This window comes from Dromaius novaehollandiae, chromosome W (assembly GCF_036370855.1).
Source record: "Dromaius novaehollandiae isolate bDroNov1 chromosome W, bDroNov1.hap1, whole genome shotgun sequence".
NCBI lineage: Eukaryota > Metazoa > Chordata > Aves > Casuariiformes > Dromaiidae > Dromaius > Dromaius novaehollandiae.
Window position 1 is genome coordinate 65,461,376 of NC_088130.1, and position 20,557 is coordinate 65,481,932.

Sequence of the window (20,557 nt, forward strand, 5' to 3'; positions counted from 1 at the left end):
AATAGTAGAATTGAGAGATGTTATAGATGTACATTTTGTAAAACAAGAAGTTTAAACTCAGCCTAAGAAGCCTGCTCCAGTTAAACAAGAGAGTAGTGTGTGACTCCCTGCTGCAGGGGATGGGTGCACTCATCTGCAGACCTGACCTGTCATCTGGAGATGTTTGGTGCTTGCAGCAGGCTCAGAACCAGGGTGTGGTGCAGGGAGGCTTGTCCAGCTCTCAGGTTAACCCCTGCTGCTCTTCCATGTGGGCACCAATGATACTGCTGGGGCAGCTTGGAAAATGTCAAAAATGACTACAAAACTCTAGGGGCAATAGTCAGGGGCATGGGTAAGCAGGTGCTTTTCTCCTCGATCCTGCCAGATCCACCTCACTAAGTGGGGTAAAAGCAATTCTGCCAACAAGGGATAGTGTTGACCAGCAAAAGCCTGGGGGTGATGTGAACAAAAGGGAACATGCCATCAACAGAGCAGGGCTTAAGTGGAGGCACCTCAAATGTTTGGATGTAGGCAAAGGATCTCCTACAACACAGCATAATGGGGAAACCTCTAACGACCTTTAAGGGAAATCAGCACATTTGAGTGCCTCTCTGAAATGCCTGTACCCTAATGCATGTAGCATGGGGGATAAACCCCAGTTCTGGGCTCCCCAGTACAAGAGAGATATGGACCAGCTGAAGTAAGTTCAGTGAAGGGCTACAAAGATGATTAAGGGACTGGAGCATCTCTCATATGAGGAAAGGCTGAGAGAACTGGGATTGTTTAGCACGGAGAAGACAGAGCTTGGGGGGATCTTATCAGTGCATTTAAATATCTGAAGAGAGGGTGTAAAGAATGCAGAGCCAGACTTTCTTAAAATTAGATATTCCATGGTAATTATAAGTAAAATTTGAAGTGACTGGAGGTCTTGGACTCTCTGTATATCTGTAGTGAATGGACATAAAGGTATGTGGAATTTCAAGTGATTCATATTTTTACAATACAAACTCTCATTAGGTATTGTCAGTGGATTTCATTTAAAAACAGGCAGATTTGAGTAAGCTAGAGATTGTTTGAACTTGTTGCAGATGGAGGAATAGACTTTGAACTGAGGTTTATTGACATTTTGTTGCCAATTATGGAAAAGCATTGCTACAGAAACTAATGTTAAGAGAAAGGAAACAAAGGCTTAACCTGATGTTTGTATAACAAGGTGTGAGGAAAACAGCAAATGACAGAAGTGGAATGTTTATTTGAAAATGAGGAAAATACAGTCATACAGCAGTAGTCAAGAATTTGACAATGTGCGTGAGAGTTACTCAAGGGTTTGCTTTCAAAATAACAAAAATAAATCATTTAACAAACCAACAGCTAAAAATGATTTCAGTAGGGAAAAAAAGCATTCTAAAATTAAGAAAATGGTGAAGACTTCTTTCATAAAGAAGCATCAGTGTTCATGCAGACTGGGTTTGCTATACCCAGAGAACATGCAGGGAGAATCCACAGTGAGTCAAGTATTCATTATATTAGGATATCAGGAAGTAATTTTTTTTCCCCTCCTGAAACAGAACTTGCTGATGGCAGCAACCAAGGGAGGTGCTGAATCAGAAAGTTTTCTTGTCCAGCTTCCAATATACTCTGTTGAGACTACATCACAGATGGACCAGTGAAACTGGACCACATCCTTGCCGCCACTACACATTGCTCCACCTGTGGTTTGAGAGGTGAGAGCAGAAATCAGTCCAGACCTTTCCCTCTATGCCTAAAAAACATGATTACTTCAGAGTTTTCTGGAAAGAGAGCACTTAATGCAGATGTTTTGTTCTCAAACTAAATGTTCCTCATCTAAGGCCACTGCTGCTGCAGACATTTAAATGCTTACGAATGACCACAGTCAGCCAGTGAGCATCATATAATGTGCAACTATTTCCAGACAAGTTGCGTGACTGAATGAACCTCTGAAAAAAAAAGTTGCAAGAAGCAAATGGGTGGGTGCATGGAATGAAAACAGGAATGACAGGCTGCTACAGGTTGCTTTCATAGAGTGGTTCCTTGCCCACACACCTGCCCCCTTGAATTTTGCACATTACCACCTGGGGCCAAAAAAACAGGATTGCAGAAAAAGGATCAACTCTTGTCATAGTGGTTATAATATCCATACGACAAGAAGACGTTTGTGTTAACTTTACAAAATGCCCCAGTACTGTACATTTGTGGAGTGTGGTTATCACAACCACTGCTACAAGAGCTGGTATTACTGGCTGGTAAGAATATACAAGTTTGTTTCTATTCTCAACATGTTGATTCCTAACTCTCTACAATTCACATTGGCTGTAACAAGAGACGTTTGCGTAAAACCATGGTGCATTTTGACCCTGTAAGCTCTTTAGATTGAATAGTGTTCCCTTTTTATATTTGTACTGTCCTTAGCCCATAACAGGGCTTCTGAGTGCTCTTACCATTAATAATAAAAAATAACAATTAATACCTATGTTTTGGTTCTGAATCCAGTACCCTCCCAAGCTGAGAAGATTACCTTTGATTTATAGAAGATGTGTGGGAGTCTTGATGCAGGGAGCATAACCAAATAAATGTGAATAGAAGTACTTTAAAATGGAAGGGTAACGTGAATTTGGTCATAATCCACTGCTCTTCCTTGCAAACCTCTCACACGACTTCTGTCATCTTTGGTGCTTTCTCAATGTACTGAGTACATTTTTAACTTTTTCTAAAGTACTACTCCTACTCCTATGATTGACCACAAGTCTACTTTGTCCCCATTCACTCACTGAGCTCGAGGGAAGGTCTTAGTCAGTGAGAAACAGGATTTTAAGTAAGTCCACGAGGATAAAGAGCAGAGCAACCTAATGGATCTTCTCATAGATTCCTTATATTCTTTGATTTGTGTTAGGCAAAAGCAATGGGTAGTTTCTGTCAGTTTTAACCCTATCAGTTCTAGACTATTTTATTCCAGTTTCTATTTACTGCCATAATCTGCTGATTTAAGTGTACATATATTTAAGTGAAAGTAAATCCCTTCTGCTTTCCAAGACACAGCCAATTAAAGTTTTTGCTCAGTCCTTTTAAGTGTTGTGCTGCCCCTTCCTTATTTGCCAGAGGAAGAGAGAGAAGAAGAAACTGGTTTACTGTTGTGTTTCTTGCAGCATAATCCACAACATTGCTGGTAGGACATCAAGCTAAATCTTGCACCCTGTGAGTGTGCAGTTATCATGCCCTCAGAAAAAGTACTTCATTCTGCAGAGGGACCCAGCAAGTTGGGATGAAGTATAATATTCTCCTCATAGGCTGGTTTAAATTCTCTGCTACATTGCAGAGCAAAAATGCTTCATTTAAAATGAAAGTAATCCTCCCAAACAGCACCAGTGTCCTATATGTAAGCCCATCACAATATTTATTTTAAGTACCTCAAATTTATATTATCAGCACGGTGGTTTATTTTGTGATCACCTCTCCCTCTTGTGGCCGAATTCAGCAAGGAGAAGCCCTGTTATTTACAGCTAAATGAAATCAGGTAACCCTGATTATTATTCATTCCTAACATCAGGATGTTGCAAGGTATGTTTAAGTTGCAGAGTGCTATGAATTGTGAAGGACGTAATTTAATGCCCTCACTTTCAGCATGCACTTTTGGACTTTCGTAGTGCAGAAGTATTGCTATCTCGTTAGACCTTAACTACCTTAACTTTGACCTGTTAAATGACTGTGTAGGTTATGCTGCTAAATGGATGTGTGTAAATGAAACATTTTAAGAAGACTTTCAAGCATGGGAGATACTTTTATCTGAGTAGATGTTGTCAAATTAATGCTTGTTTCTCTGTAGGGAAAACTATATGCTGCATATCATAACAAGCTAAATCTTATTATAATTGAAAGCTGTGTAGAACCACATACTGCCTTACTGCTTAGAGGAACTGCAAAGACTATGGATTTTTCCCAAAGAGCATAGCATATCCTCAAAAAACCTGTATTTTCAGGCTGTTCCCCTCACATGTTTGACATCCTTTTATACAGACTGAGTTACACTCTTTTGCTGTCAGTTTAATTTGTTGTTGGGCCTTTCACATGGCATTTTGAAAAAAACACGCAGGGAAACAAACACCCACTCTTGCAAAAACAGCAAAATTTGACAGTATAACAACAAAACTGAGCAAAAAGGGGTCTCTGTAACTAAAATTATGTGATATATGTGTGCATGTGAAAAGTGTCAGATCTGCACTATTTCCCTTTCATATATGTATAAACTAACTGTCAGGTGTTTATAGGGGTTGGGAGAGGAGTGTTGGCAAAACAGCTAAGTTTCTGACAACCTAGACTGGATGCTCTTTTTGGATTCTCACCTACGATTGATTCTAGTTGGTCCAAGGGAGTGGACACCCACTCAGCACGCTGGAGCCAAGCAAGGCCAACAGTAATTACCTCCACATCCCATCTCCACATGCCACAGTCCATAGACAGTGGGACATCTATCTACGTGCCCAAGAATAGACTTCTAGAGGTTTTCAAAATTCTCCAGAGAGTCCAAGATATTCACATGGAACTGAGACATCTAACACACAACCTGGGGAAGCCTGTCTCCTTCTGGAGTAGTAGCAGAAAATTTGCTGGGATACTTTATTCTCAAAGCACACTAGATGCTTATGCATGGACAGCTGAATCAAGCTCTGGTGGATGAGATTCATCTCAGAATAACGACACCTACATTTATGATAGTGTATTGACTATATCTCTATGGACTGAGTGGGAGCTAAGACTGACTCTCAAGAAGACGGCTATATTTAGCTCCTAGTCTAGCTCTAAACCCTACCCTGATCTGTTTTAAACACGCCAGTCTAATGAGCAGTTTAAGCTTGCAAAAGCCATGGAATACACTGCATTTTAAATGCTTCAAGAAGAGTAGGCTAACAGTCCTCTTGAAAAGAAAGTTCAAATGACAAGCAAGTCTCTTCTGCAGAGTCTAATCTAAAAAAAATAATTTTTCAGGAAAGTCTTTAAATAAATTAGGACTTCCCATGAAATCATTTTGGTTTCAGTGATGAACAGTGGAACATGAACATTCCTGTTAATACTGTTAGCATCCTTTCAGCAATTTTCAACTTTTTCATTTGAGAGTTGTTGCCCCAGTTCTTTTGTTCATCTGCTTTGGTCATCTATTCCTCACCATGGCGACTGGGAAATTACTGTAACTCAATGTATTTATTGTCCTTGCTTGTGTTCTCCTGGGTGAAGAAATGAGGATTGTCTTACATCATGAAACCAGTGAGATCTGTAGCTGACTTTGATTCTGGATGAGTAGAAGTTTCACATAGTATCGTACTTTATACTTGTTCAAAACAGCATTTGTCTCCCTTTCCTAATAGTCAGCTTCTTGCTGTTAGTGCCGTCATTTCTAGAAGACATTAGCCTGAATCAGAGGGGAAACTTTTCTTTGAGACATACCTGGCTTACTTTACTGACCGACTGAAAGACTAAAATCTTGACCTTCTTGCTTTTGATGGGTATTAACCTAGAGAAGGGAATTATGGTGTCAGTGCCTGTGCTTTTATTCATAGGTACAGGGAATCAAAATAAGTCCTCTTACAGATTACACCATATCTGCTTCTATGATCAAATCAACCTATACTGGAGTATAGTAACTGTTTGCAGTTGTTTAGCCAAGAAGGACTAAGCTAACTGAAATAAATTGCTAACTTGGAATTGTTCAAGTGGCTCGACACCCACATTTATCTGCCTTGACACTATAGCTCAGAGGCTGGAGGAGATTTAAAGGCTAAGGAGAATTGGGTTAATTTTATGAACCTTGTTTTGATTTAGAGAGCCAATACAAATATTATTGTACTTTCTTTATGTTTACTGTAAGCTCCTTTAAAAATGTATGAAAGCAAAACTCCATTCTGCCATAACGAGACATTACACACTCTGGCTACATAAAAATGACACACTGAAATACTTTCTTCAGAAAATAGCTACTGAAAATGTAGACTTTTGGACGACTGCTATCATGTACTTCTCATAAAAGTTCCAATTAAACATTAAATTACATATATTCATATATTTATTTGAAGCAAAGAGGTCCTTCAAACTTTGTTTTTACCTGGAGATTTTCTCACTGCTGGGATAAGCCTATTTTATTAGACCTTATTTTACAATGAGGTCTTTATCAGATCTGCAGCTAGCTTGTAACCCCTAGGGGTTCAAATACAAGTGGACAAATCTCTTCAAGGTTTGCTTGAAAAATCTTAAAGGCTTGCTATTATTTTCCTGTTAGACTCAGGTCAGAACTAATTTTGAAGAGACCTTTTATGCCTCTGATCCTGTTACACCCCAGGTAAGAAGTGAAGTGGCAGTGGAGGAAATATGGTAATTTTAGCAGAGATGTATAAGCTAAGAAGCCAATTCCATGAGCAAGGAGGGAAAAAAACAACCCAGCTATACAGAACACCTTTTCAGTAACATTTTCAGTAGTATTTTTCAGGATCTTTAATAATATCTTTTACTTTTAGCAATTTTTTCATCTTTAACATTTATTTATTGCCACAAGTAGAACAGAAGCTGGCAAGAACTTTTCGATTGCTTTTCACCTAATCCATTTGGCCTGTTGACACCCCAGATAACCACTACACTATTCTCTCCTGCTTTGGGAACAGGATTGATAACTGGCCGTGTAAGACCGTGATTCCTGTTTTACTGAGTCTCATGTAACATGGTCCACGCGTCCCTCCCATGCCTCCCAAATAACTCGGTAAAGGTCAACTGAATCAGTTCTGAACTTACAGCTCTGGCCTTGAGATCAGCATCAGGGCCAGTGGCGTTAGGGCAAGGCATACGGGTGTAAATTAGGGCCTTTTGGGATGAATCATGTCTTCAGAATGCTGCTGCCATCCAAAGACGCAAGCTGGTATTGCTGTTTGCCTCTGCATGCAGAAAACACTGCTGATGGTAGTTTTTGGAAAGAAACAGGAAGGCAAATATGTGACCTTTCCTAAAGTTCCACCTTTTTTTCTACTAAAGCTGTAAATTGAGACCTATTTCTTTTTTCATCTTCTTCTTCTCTCACAATGCCACTTTCATGAGAAATAACTGGTTTCAAAATTATGAAATATAGCATTCCCCATGTCTCATGAAAACATCTATTTTCTATTATGTGGACATCAGGCTGTGCTACAGAGCACAGTATTTGTTCCTTGCCCTTCCCATGCCTTCCTGTAAAGGACCTAGCTAATTTTTCATGTCAAACACCTCAGCAAATTCTTCATTGTTTGGAGTCCTTTAATGGTAATCAGGTATTTTTCTAAAACAATCTGCTCTAGATCAGCAGATTAGATAGGGTCCAATTAACACTTCATACCTTTGCTGGTGTGATCATTCACACTGAAGTGATAAATTCCTAGGCTTCAGTAAGGAGAGATCAAGAGACAAAGTTATACTGCTGTGATTATGGCAAATTTTACTTTCGCATAGGGTTGCAGGAGCAGGATGATTCATTGTCCAAACTGGGGAAAACTCTGAAAAAAAAAAATAGATGCTTTATTCTATCTACTTTACATGCTAATTTTGTAAGCACTTCTGGTTAATACATTAGAATGTAATTCTTATTAGCAATTAAAATCTGGGTTTTTTAATACTTATTCCAGCACTTATTAGCATATAACCATAGCTATGTTATTATTACAACTTAATTGTTCATGTCACTGTTAACCAAAACTAATTCTAACAAACATTCTAGTGTTATAATTTGAAAATATGACAGATTTATTTTTCTTTTTAACCTCAACACAGTCCCATACAGTGTAGTTTTATCAGCATATCTAGAGTATGGCTTAATTGCTGCAAACAAAGTTCCTAGATCTAAATTTGACCTGCACTTCTACAAAGCTAAACCATTTCAGCGAGGTCTACACAGCTACGTGGAGGTTGTTTGTCTTGCTATAAGAAGGGTCACATCAATTTCTTTGCCTTCGTTTAGTTCTTTACAACAGTCTTTCTCATATTAACATCTAGCCAGTTGTTCCTGTCATATTAGGAGAGAAATTCCTTCATTACCCCACCTGGTGACTACTGAGCGGTTCAGCCTACTTGTGATTTTTAACTGCGTGTTTGTTCTTCTGTGAAATTACAGAGGCTATTACTATTCAGATATAATTAATCCTACTTCTACTCTGTGGTAGGGAGTTCCACAGGTTAATTGTAGTATTAGATAATTATGCTTCAACACTTGTAAAATACTGCTTGTTTCAGCTGCAACTTGGCTTACTTTATCACACCTAATTCTATATTAACCTTCTTGTCACCACCTGCACTTTTGCATGGCCTAAAATTCTCTCTTGGATGTGGTCTGACAATATCTAGATGCGGGACCTCTGCCAGGAGCAAATAGTCACCTCCAGTGTGCTCTATTGCTTTTCGAATCTCACTTATCACCACCAAACCTTGCAGTAAAAGAGGAACACAGAGGCTTTGTTTCTTTACCTTCTATCTCATAAACAAGTGATTTCTTTTTATCATGATAGCCTTAACAGTGACACCAGCTTACACTATTTCTTACTATTGTTGCAGCGATTGTAATGCAATAAAACCTAGTTATGTTTTTTTTGGTTATGAGAAAGAGGAATAAAATCTTATCCACACAGGGTTTATCCTAGGTTCCAGTGTCTGGAAGTAAATGGGGCTAAGTAAATGGGGCTGTATTTTCCCCTAGGCGAAGATATAGTTTGAGACTGGTTTCATTTTTGAGCAGAAAGCAAGGGAATTGCTTTGTTCAGAGAATGGCTGGATACCTGAACGCTCCACTTGCTGGCCAGCGTAGCTGAGCCTGAAGGCAGGAAATTATTTGCAAAGTATGAGCTAGGTGGAGCACAGGTTGGGGGAAATGTGGTTCAATGTGAGGTGCTATTTTGCAGGGAGGAATGCCTTCTACTGCATATGCTTTCTGCCCAATATTTTTCAAGTGAAGGCCTGTAGCTCTTAAATCTGAAGATTTGGTCTTTCTTTGTTCTTGTTTCTGTACCAAAACACTATAAAAGCTGTGCAGAGCAGTACAGATTTCTTGGGGCAGCTTGTTGTTTGGGGCCCTGCAATAAGGCAGCAAAGGACTAGAACTGTCTCATCACTTCCATTTTCAACACAACAAGAGATGAGACAAGGAAAGGAGGTGAAGAGCTTTCTCAGGGTTTCTTTTATATTGCTCTGACAATTTGCAGGTAGATGTTTTGAGCCCTTGGCAGGCAGGGTTTCTCTTTTGAAAGTCTGGGTAGAAATAGGTATCATGAAGTTTCAAAGTGCCTCACGTCTTTCAGTGGCAATTTTAAATCTTCTTCTGGTTAACTTACGCACAAATCTAAAAGCATCACAAAGCTGAAATCCATGAAGGAAGGTGGATGATGCTGGTGGCACACCTGGGAAGTTTGTATGGAGATAGGTGGTGAAAGTAATGCTGGATGCTGGTATGTTCTGAATAATAATGAAATTAAGGCTATGACAAAGTAAAATCTCATGCTGCTGGATCACCTGAGCATTCCAACCACTGCCCTGGCCAAAATCCTCGTACGAATGATACTGTGTTTTTATGTTCTAGACACTTCATGCAGAATTTGGTCCTTTCACTTTGAAGGAGGGTAAATTACCTGACTCTTCACACTCTGTCTGGGTCTTGTGGAAGAAACAGTTCCATTTTCAAATAACTAAATGAACATGAGACACATTAATGGCTGCAGTTCCCATGTCACTTGAGGATGTAGTTGCACAGCTCCCATTAGCTTCAGGAGTGAAATATCTTTTGCCCTGCACAGCTCTTTGAAAATACGCCCCAAAGATTTTACCAGAAAGATAACCAAGGAAGGCAGCAATGAAATTCAGGGAAAAAGTGGAAATTCCCTTGTTTGTGCCTATTGCTGGAGCCTTCAAAACACGGCTGATCTTGTATATCATAAAATGTAATAACCAGATATGACAGTGATTTTAAAAGGGAGAGAGGAGACAAACTTTCCATTTGCAATGTGCTGCTTAGAGATTTATACTCTGACATTAAAATAAAAACCCTCAGAGTGTCACAGCCCCACCGATATCAGCAGAGTCCTACTGATTAAGGTGGCGGGGAATGTGCTCCATGACTTTGAGCAAGCACTCGGGCAGCATAGGGAGCATGTATTATAGGAATGATACTAAATACGCAGCTGAGGGAGAAGATTGTACTTAAATGAGATTGACTGAACAGTTGTAGCTTAAAGCTGGGAGCTGAAATTACCTCCCTTCAGGTCCTTTTTCTTCATCCTGTCAAAATTTGTATTCTAAGTGACACTATGTCAAATCCAACTTGGCGGTCAGCTGCTTAGCAAGTGTTTACCAGACAAAAGGTATGATTGGTATTGATGTGAGCTGGGAGGATGAGAGGAAGAGAGCTGGAGACACCCAGTTCTTTCTCTGTCACAGATTCCTTGTATGTGACCTTTAGCAAATCCTATGGAGTGAAAGCCGTCTCACCTCATTTTGACTATACAAAATATATATTTTTCGGTCTAAAATAGTCACCAAGATGCTTCAACAGGGAGTAAAAAATGATGATTCCCCATGCCTATCTTTGACACTTACCTTCAGGTAAGACAGTACCTCACCCTTGTCAATATTTTAGATGTATACAACATGTTAGCAGTTTGGTGCATATACATATAGCCAGTGAGATAAACTACAACATACGTTTAACTCATCTCATTTCAGAAATATTTTTATATGTGTAAAACTTTTAAAATTAGAGGTTAGAAAAATAATCTCAGTTGTAGGGGAGTAGGGTAAGGCTCTGTCATTTTATTCTGTTTCCTTTTCTGTTGATTCAAGCTGTTTTGACGCTAGCTATTGTCAGTAAGCTAAGGAGACAGCTTTCAATATGTTCTCATGTTGGTAGATCTATTCTGTCTTATAACATTCGGTGTTCTTTTCCTTAAAAAAAAATCAAAATCAAGATTCAGCACACTAATTTTTAAATGGTGTTTACAAATACAGATTTTTCAACTCTTCTGAGTGCATAGCAAAGCTAGAAGACAGTCTGGACATAGACTGGAATCTGAAGTGTACTTAAACACAGCTTTGCTTATTACACCTATCGTGTAAGTCTCATGATTTTTCCAAACTAATCTTAAGATCTTCTAATGAATCTGTCTTCCTGGGGTAAAAATGGCAACTTCGCATCAGTGGAAGACAATGTCTAAATTTTCTACTGGGACAAAGAGAAATTGTAGACTTGAGAGATTTTTGACATATCAATCAAATTCTAACCCAAGCAAGAAAGATTCTGCCATAATTAGTTTTATTTTACGTTCCTCATTTCATTTGTCTCCCTCCATGAGCCTAGTGTGATGATCAAAAATCAAAGTCACATGTTAACTCTGCTAAATATCTAGTGTGACAAATGATGAGATTGTCATGAGGATAGAAGTCTTTGTTGATGATTACATTCACATAAAAGGACGGTTCAAAAGCTGGAAGTCAAAGACCACACCATTCAAAAAGGAAAAGAAATATCTTCCTCATCATGATGGCAGCTGAAACTGGAACTGTTTACAGGAAAATACAAGACATGTTTCTATCACCCAGAGTCAAGTCAAGACCTTGGATTTCTTCTGAAAAGACATTCTCTACCTCAGCTGCATATTGCTGACCTTGGGGTAACTGTGTGGGAATTGGGGCTGGATGGTCTCAGTAGTGGATCCTGCTCTGCTTTGGAAGCAGACTGTCTGGACAGTGACTCCAGTACATTTTGCCATGTAAACACGATCATATATTCTAAATGTATATACATTTGGGTCTATGCATATAGCTGTGAATAACATTCTGTATCCAGGAATGCATCAGGGTGTGGTTTTACATACAGGTTTTATTACTTAGGCCTTAATTAGCCACTGCTTGAATGACTGCACTCTCCGTAATTCATGTAAATTTTATATGAGGAGTGTTAAGGGAGTTGAGCTTTTCTTTTTAAATAGTGCATTAGACTACGATGTATGTTGCACATGACAGATCAAAGAATATATGCATATAGCATATTCCTTTAATATATGTGACCAATGAAAATACCACAATATGTATTGAATCTGGCAGTATTAATATATTATTCATACAGTACATTTAAAAGTAAGGTTTAGAAATATGATCTCATTTAGTACTTTTTTTTTCATGAGTTTGAGAGTCTTTGTATTCAGTAGATGGCAGCTCAGGTTTCCCTTTTATGTTTCTTTGCTTTTAACTATTCCAAGACCAAATGAAAATCAATGATCTTTAGCAGTATGTGGATCCTTCACCTTTTTTTGGTATAAGGGTGGATACCATAACAATATTTACAAATGGAAAACACCAGAGGGTAGTATTTATTTATTTTCCAAGATATTTGAAAACAGTAGAGCACTGTGGCAGCTGAATCCAAAAGTTTTTAAGTGAACACTTAAATTCCTCTCTGTCAATTGTAGACTATTGCAGCATACCTCTACTGGTGAGCATGCAAGAAAGCGGAGGTTCAGATCATGTGAGCTATCAAGACAAGAAGGAAAAGTGTAATGTTGTTAAGGTAATGAAAGATAAGCACTAAACTGGCAAGCTTTGCTTCTCTAGCAGCTCTGAATTATTAACACCACAAAACAGAAACAATGAAATCTTGGGAGTCACTTTGTAGGGCTGAAATGAATAATTTAGGAAAGCTACTGTCTGCTGTCTCCTTGTTATTAAATAGGCAATGGGAAATGACTGAAAATGACTGAGAGCAACCACAAAGCAAAGGCTGTCAAAATATCACCTTTGCACAGCTTTGGGCTTCTTTGCTTGAGCTATGCTGTGCTATTAAATTAAACTACAGGAGAAAACAATTTTTGTAGCACATAATCTGAGTACTTGGTTGGACATCTCTAGTTTTCAGATTCTGCTACTAGAAAATATATGAATCTCACTTATTTGCATTACTCTGTATAATCTCAGGACCAAGGTTACACAAACCTGCTATGAAAAATCTCTGTAAGCCAGATTTCTTCTGGGTATTGTAAACACAGTATAGGATACAGTAGTTTTTAACTGCACCACATTTGTGTCAGGCAATAACTACTATTTCAGTGAGACTGGTTCAGCTGATAGCCTTTGGTTACAATCATATAATTAAGGCTTACCAAAAACAAGTAACAAGTAACCCCAGCTTGGATGAGGGTCGTTATCAGTAGAAAGTTGTGAGATGTATGCAAATGCAATATATGACCCGGAGATTTCGGTTAAAGGCCCTGATTTATTCCAGCCGATTTAGATGCTTAACTGTGTCTTTCAAGCAGGGAGGCTTGTCACACACAAGCTCTCTAGAGTCAGTAGAAAAAGGGAACTACTTTCAAAGATGATAGTAAACTGAAACAGTTTAAAAATGGCAATATTCTGGAAGATGGGAATGCCCTCCAATGGAGCACATACATTAATATTAAAGGAAGAAAAGCAGCATCCCAGCTGCTCACAGCTCTAGCATCCTGTACACAACAGAAAACCCTTGCCAAGTTTTGCTGTGTGTTCTGCTTCCCTGCTGCATCTAGTGAAAAATATAAGCCCAAATTGCAGGACTTTTCTTCAAGGTATGCATGGGAACAAAACACATTTATGAACCAAAGAGAAATGGAAGGCCAGCCAAAGTCAGAAGTTCTCTGAAACGAGCTAATTTGGCACACCAGAAAAGTGCTGTTTCTTCATCTCTACAATTCTTCTTCTTCTTCTTCTTTTTTTTTTTTTTTTTTTTTCCTAGCACGAGCACTAGCAATTTCCACTCTTCACTCCTTATTGTGTGCACAGCAAACATCACAGGGATAATACTCACTTACCCCTCAGGGGTGTTGTGCAGATTAATTAGTTAATGTTCTCAATGTGCGTCAAAGATGAAAAGCTCAGTGTAAGTGCTAACCATTTGTATATTCATACACATCAGAAATATGCATTCACTACAGGAAAGATGAAAGGTAGAACCATTTTCTGACTGTGTCCAATTTGCAGAGGTGACACTCTTATTCTATAGAAAGCCTACAAAATTAGATTTTAATAGTTGAGCTATTTAGAGAAAATATTGTACAAGTCATCCAAACTTCTATTTTTGCTTTTGAGCCTGGGTAAAGAAATCATTGGAAAGCTGCTGACTCCAGCAGGAGAGAAGAAAGAAAAGATGAGCTGTATTGTTTTGTGACATTATAATGGAAAGGAGGGGCAGGAAATACTTTTTTTGGAGAATGGATTGTGTGAAGTTTGTAGTAAAAACAGAATCTGAAATCTTTAAACCTTAAGTTTTTCCTCAGAACACCACCATGTTTCTCGTTTCATTCTGCACATTTTATAATTTTAAATATTATGGCCTTGATCCAAAGCTCAGTAAAGTCATTGAGTCTTTCTACTGACTGCAGTTGTTTTTAAAGCTCTGTATTGCCTGAAGGAAAGAGAGGACATCTGGACATTTTTCAGAGATCAAAGAGAAATAATAGAGAGTTAAAACTAAATGTTAAACTACATTGCTGTATAAAATGGTGAAGATGAAACCAAATTTATTCTGGCCTGCTAGGCCAGAAACTCTTCAGAGAAATATTTGGTGTAGGAATGCCTGCTTCAATATTTACTGTTTCATTACTTATCCTGGAGTGCGTTTTTGGGTTATTCTTGACCAGAGAAGAGCCTCTAGATTGCATATATATGTATATAAATAAATATATATATCACCATGTGTGTATCCGTAGATATATATATGTATTTACACATATATTTGGTATCAAAACTTAGACTGTTGTGCTTAAAAATGATAAGAAAAATAGGAATCATGTCCGGGTATCAAGCTTCCTAATTGGAGAAAAAATTGAGAGGAAAGTCGAACCTTGAATCTTACTACCTAAGTCAAGGTGTACAAACCAAACAGGTTTGCGGGTGTGCGGGACCTAGGTTATACTCCTTGCTCTAATGTATAGCATAAAGCCAATTTTGATACTGTTTTTTTCCAAATGCTTTTGGCTTGGTTGGCTTATAATGGCTTGGCAAAAGAGCTGTGCCAGCCTCCTGGGAGTGGGTAGTCCAAACAGGTCATTGTTCTCAAAGCTGTTCTTCTGCATAACAGTAATACCTGTTCTCTAGTGAAAATAAGAACAATTATTCAAAGGCGGTATTTTTCTGACTGCAGACTGTGTGGCTGTGGTCTAAGATGACTGAAAGAAACAGGATTTTAATTTGTTCCTTAAACAAATTCAGCCATACACTCTTCCTTTTTGGCTTAAAATAACTTCTCTACTGTACGCCCTTTTTTAGCCTGTTAAATCAAATTAAAAAGTTAGGTTTATCCTGGATCAACCACTGCCAAAAGAATAGTGAACTAAATTCTATATTCCACTATGGGGGACATAAACTATATTGACTTCTATTTCTGTTGAAGATCTGAAGTTTTATCGGAAATAGAGATAGCAAGGGAGGGAATTACTATTTATTTACTTGTAAATGGAGCTAGAATACGTTAAAGTGAGAAGAACAACATGGGATCCTCATGGCAGTAATGTCATATTCTTTATTTCTAATGTGTATCTTCTAAAATTTGTAAAAGAGTAATATCAGACATCAGCAAGCTTCACACTGCAGAGTTCTTAAAAGGTTTGCAAATTTATGATTTTTCCCTGTCTCTAATGTAATACAGTTTGGGAGATTGTATTTTTTAGAAGATTTTCCAGCTAGGGAAGCAATCATGCCATGTAAATCACTAAGGGTATGTGAAATGGCAGTGCCCTGAGGCAGTTTCCTCCCAACAATTAATGTTATCTTTTCCCCATTTTTCTTTTCTGTAAAGAATCAGAACAAAACTGAAATGCCCTATTTAATGGGTGATTTCAAGACACTTTACTTTTGTAATTACTGCTCTATTAGTTGGATATTGCTAACTTCTGCAAGTCAAAAAAAAGCAAGGCTAAACCAATTACTTTTTTTTATTATTATTTCTACCAGAACTGCAGTTAATTTGTGCCTCAAGGAGAGCTTATGTTTGTGGAGATTAGTCTTCCTTAGATAAGAACTACATCCTTGGAAAGATCATAGTACTGTAATAGACAGTGTTTATATCTGCCCCAAAATGGCAACAAAATATTTCCACTGTCAGTTTCTATCTTTAAGACATCTAGAATGAGAGAGACTGTGCTGAGGTGTGATATGTAACCTATATCCAACTGCACCTGAAGTCTGTAGGCTAACCTCAGAGCAAAATAAATAGAGAACTGACTAGAGAAAGTCAAAATCTTCCTGACTAGCCTACGTATGTGGCTGGACTGTAGGGGCTCGGCTTTTCATGCCAAAACACAGCCGGGGAAAATATAAGCAGTGGGAATATTAACAGAGTAAAATGAGAGTGTAAAAAATAAAATAAAATGAAATGCAAAGCACACACTGCGGATTTTGTACCATAACACAGGGAAGCTTGCTTTGTGCTTTCAGAGTGCTCAGCAGCACAGGATCCCACAGTATCACCAAAACTACTGTGCCTTCCTAGGGTCATAAGCAAGAAACACACCCAGATCTTTTCATCCTGCAGAGATGAAAGCCAAGAGACTATGTTCATCCATCTCTTTACACTCTCCAGATCTTTCCTAGGAATCACACTTATAAGATAAGACAGAATTGAAGGGAATAGTGACACACAGAAGCAGGGAAGGAGGAGTAGGAAAGGAGAAGAACAGCAGGTAAGAAGGGATGTTGGGAAGATGGGATGTTGTTTTCCAGTGTAGCTGGAAAAAGGGCTATACGATCTGATACTAATGAGAACTCACTCCCACACTGGTCAGCCCTGCTGTTATTAGGGCTGGCTTGTAATTGCCTCAGTGACAGTCGATCACTGGATTGGCAAGAAGTTCTCATCAGAAGTCTACAAGGTTATTCAAGTACTAGCAGAAGCTGCTACAGCTACTGCAGGTTGCTGTAAGTACCTTAGCAGATGCTCCATCACTTTAAGCACAGATATCTACTCAGATATGAGTTATGTCTAAAGAGCTGCCCGTTTTTTCCTTATTACATGCTACGCCTGTACAGCATCAGTGAAAAATAAAGTAATCCCTTGGGATGCAATTCTGTATATCCTTGCCCAATAATTGTTTGATCACTCAGTTACTGCTCTTTCCTCTTGCAATCTTTAACATGAAATACACAAAATAGTACAATCTACTGAAAGCTAAACTAAAACATTGTAAGTGAAGTATGTTTATTGCACCTGTTTACACATCTTTCATATGGTATCACAGCCATTCCCGAAACAGAAAGAGGTTAGTTATGGTTTGTGCAATATCATTAAATAGCACAATCCAAACAGTCTAAGAGTTACAGGTATTCCTGTAACCATTCTGTAGCCATTATTTTTCTGAAAATGCCTAGGGCACTAGTACAAAACCTGGCATTTAAAAATAATTAAATCAAATGTTTAAGCTTATTTAAGGTAATGGTGCAGCATGAATCAGACTGTAAGTATATAAGTAGGAGTGTAAAAGCCTTCTTATCTTTGGTTACCATGCCAATGACATCTAGCTATCAGATGACGTCATTTGCTTTGTTTTATAAGCAGGAATGAGTCCCCCATCTGCAATCAGTGCTGTGAGAATTCAATCAGCAGAGAGCATTGTGTTTTTTTTTAAAAAAGCACTGCCGGCTGAAATAATGGTGCCTGGAGCATCCCAGCTCTCCATGAAAAGTGCTATAGAAAGCTTACTAACTTGGACAAGTTTCAAAATCAGCAAGCCACCTCCTGAAGATAAAGTAGCTCAGAAAAACAAGGACATTTTCAACATTGTCATGACTCCTGATCGCATCCCTAAGTTTTTCATCCCTTCTCTGGACATAGAGCATATTTCCTTTCAACCAGAGCCAGAGGAAGATGCTGTAGAGAATTCTCCAGAGAGAAGAAACTCTAATGAAGTCGTTCAAAAGCGCAGAACAACTAGAAGCAAGTCTGAATCCTACATCAGGAAAGACACAGTGTGCAAAGGAGAGAAGCTGTGCAGAAGAGAAACTCTGTGCTTTACAGACCAAACAATTTTCTCTGGAGACCTGGAGAGAGCGGCACATCACTCTGACCCAGCAACCAGAGCTGCCCTGTCTTTGCCCCACCTCTCCAAAATCACCACCCCCTACGGGTTTCTCACATTAGGCGAGAGTCCCAACACCAGGAGGAAAGAGTCTCTCTTTTTTCAGCATGATTCTGAAGAGCTTAAAATCCTCTTGTCCCAAAAGAAGAAGACTGCGTCTCTTTCACGGAGCTCGTCCAGCCCTTTTAGTGAACTTCAGCAGTCCATGGGGTATATAAAATCTTCAGCCATCCCTTTCAAGAACAGGCGGGCCATCTCCTGGGAGGCAGTCTGCGACAGCCGACTTTCTTCTCTGCGTTGCAAAGCAGACTCTGAAACATATCCCGTGAAATGTGAGAAGAAAAAGCTTCAGGTGACGATGAAGAGGCATCTGGCCAGCATCAAGTGGATGAGATCTAGCAGTGGGATGAACTGGCTATGCTAATAGCATGCAAAGTGCTACCAGTCGTTAAGTGCTGTGAAAAAGTAAAAGAGACAGTCTTCCACAGTGGTGTGCAAACGTGAATGTGTAATACACGTTCAGCTTTGCGAGCTCTGGATAAAGGCCAAGCAAACAACCAGAAAGAACTTGCTTATACCCCAGCAGGTTGAATTCCTCTCCTTTTTCTAAAGTCAGCAGCTCTGAATCTTTTTAAATGCAAGTAGTGACGAACTAAAATAGGTCATTTTCCAAAGTGAATGCTGTCTTTTCTGCTCATGTCTACGTAATTTGTGATTACTCCTGTGGGAAGGAAGTAACTACATCAAAAGCAAACTGCAAAGACAGAAAATATGTGCCTTTAGAATAGTAATGTTTTCAGACTAATAGCAAACTTGAAAAGAAGAAACATTCTAGCTAGTCAGGTAAAAGTTTTCTTTTGTTTCTAATATTAGAGTGTAAGCAAAAACCAATTAAGAGTTAATTTATCCCAGGCTGTTTACAGCAGGTAGTTGCAAACGCTCATTCCTAGCTGCTAGCTAGAATGTGCTTACCAAGGCAGGAGGAGCCAGGTGTCTTCCTCATTGAAAACAGTGAAGAGCTAGCTGTTATGTTTCTATTTTTAACATATATGCTTATTTTATGTACCTCTTGTAGTTAGCCATTTAATACGTCTGGAATTAAGGGGAAACTGATGTGATTTGTTTGCCTTTTTACCAGTGTCAAAGTATAACACTGTGCTATTTATAACCTGTCATTGTTCCGGTTATATCTGAACCCAATAAAATCTCTTTTCTTTAATAGCCTTTCTTGTCATTGTTGTTACCTTTATCTTTCTCAGACTCGTCTTTACCTTAAAATTAGAAGGGGAGATAAAGCAGACAACCATGAATATTCTGTGTCCACAGAACATGTGTTTCTGAACCTGTTTGTTGACCTTAATTGTTTTTCTAGGCACTGATATTCCAGTGCATTAAACACATCAGTGTTTAGAAACAGAAAAAACCATCAGTGACAGCTAGAAATGGCCAAAGACATCTAACCACTGAGCTGCAAAGTCTTCTTATGTGAAATTGCAAGCATTTTCAAGCTGCTAGATTCAAGCTAAGCAAAATTTTCTTGCTACTGAATTTCAAGAAAAGATAACTTAAAGTACCTGGGAAACTTTCCTAGGGTAAGGTCTATCTTAAGCTGTTTAAAAAATAGGGTTAGCAGAAGATGAACTCTGGTAAAATCCATTAGTTTATCACGGATGAAGATACCTAAAATATGGATAAGGTCAGTAGTACATGCAATAAAAATCATCTACTTTAGCTGATAGGAGAGAATTGTCATACTGGGAATTTAAAGTATCTATTAAATTCTTTGGTATTTTATTTAGTTATGTTGCATAATCTGTAGCTAATAGTATTTTTAAAAGTACTGGTGACCTCCGCATATAGGAAAAGAGCTGCTATCTAAGGAGATGAGACTGCCCCTATTTTACAGATGAGGAACAAATTCCATGCAGCAAATACAGTTCAAGCAGCCCATGAAACTCATGTTCCAAATAATCTGAACAGAGCTAGCTGTGCTTCTCTGGCCGAGATCACAGTCTGTGAAATGACATATATATGTGAAATTGAGTAAATCCACAGGCGGCTAACTCCCGTGACTTTAGTACAGGTATCGAACCAGGGAGTCATCCAGACTCTCTTTATAATCTAAAGTATGATTCATCTCTTCTCCTCCTACAGAAGACATCTAAAACACATTCGATGTTTACACCATTGACTACAGCCCTGTCCAGAAGAATCCCAGACACACAGGTTAAACAGCATCGCCACATCCTTACGTCAAGGGCAATGCTTGGGACTGAACCCTAATCTGTCAGCGTGGGGTTTTATACAAAAGATTAACACTGCACTCTCAAAATAGAAACATTTTTTTTTCATGAAACTATTTTGAAAATTAAATAGAAATGTAATTTTCAGGATTATGCTAGGCTGAGGAGAAGGTAAAAGGCCTGTTGAAGATATTTGCCACTTTACCCTGTCGTTCAACAGATTTGTAT

The 20,557-nt window shown here is 38.6% G+C and overlaps 1 protein-coding gene across 1 annotated transcript in view; it reads left to right on the forward strand.

Annotated features, from left to right (window-relative positions):
• Nucleotides 1–19,101, forward strand: part of LOC112985116 (uncharacterized) — a 45,223-nt gene extending 26,122 nt beyond the window's left edge. The window contains exon 2 of the mRNA XM_064500131.1: nucleotides 17,567–19,101. Coding sequence (XP_064356201.1) covers nucleotides 17,567–18,510 — 944 coding nt within the window. The 3' untranslated portion in view covers nucleotides 18,511–19,101. The remainder of the gene's footprint in view (nucleotides 1–17,566) is intronic.
• Nucleotides 19,102–20,557: the final 1,456 nt, after the last annotated feature.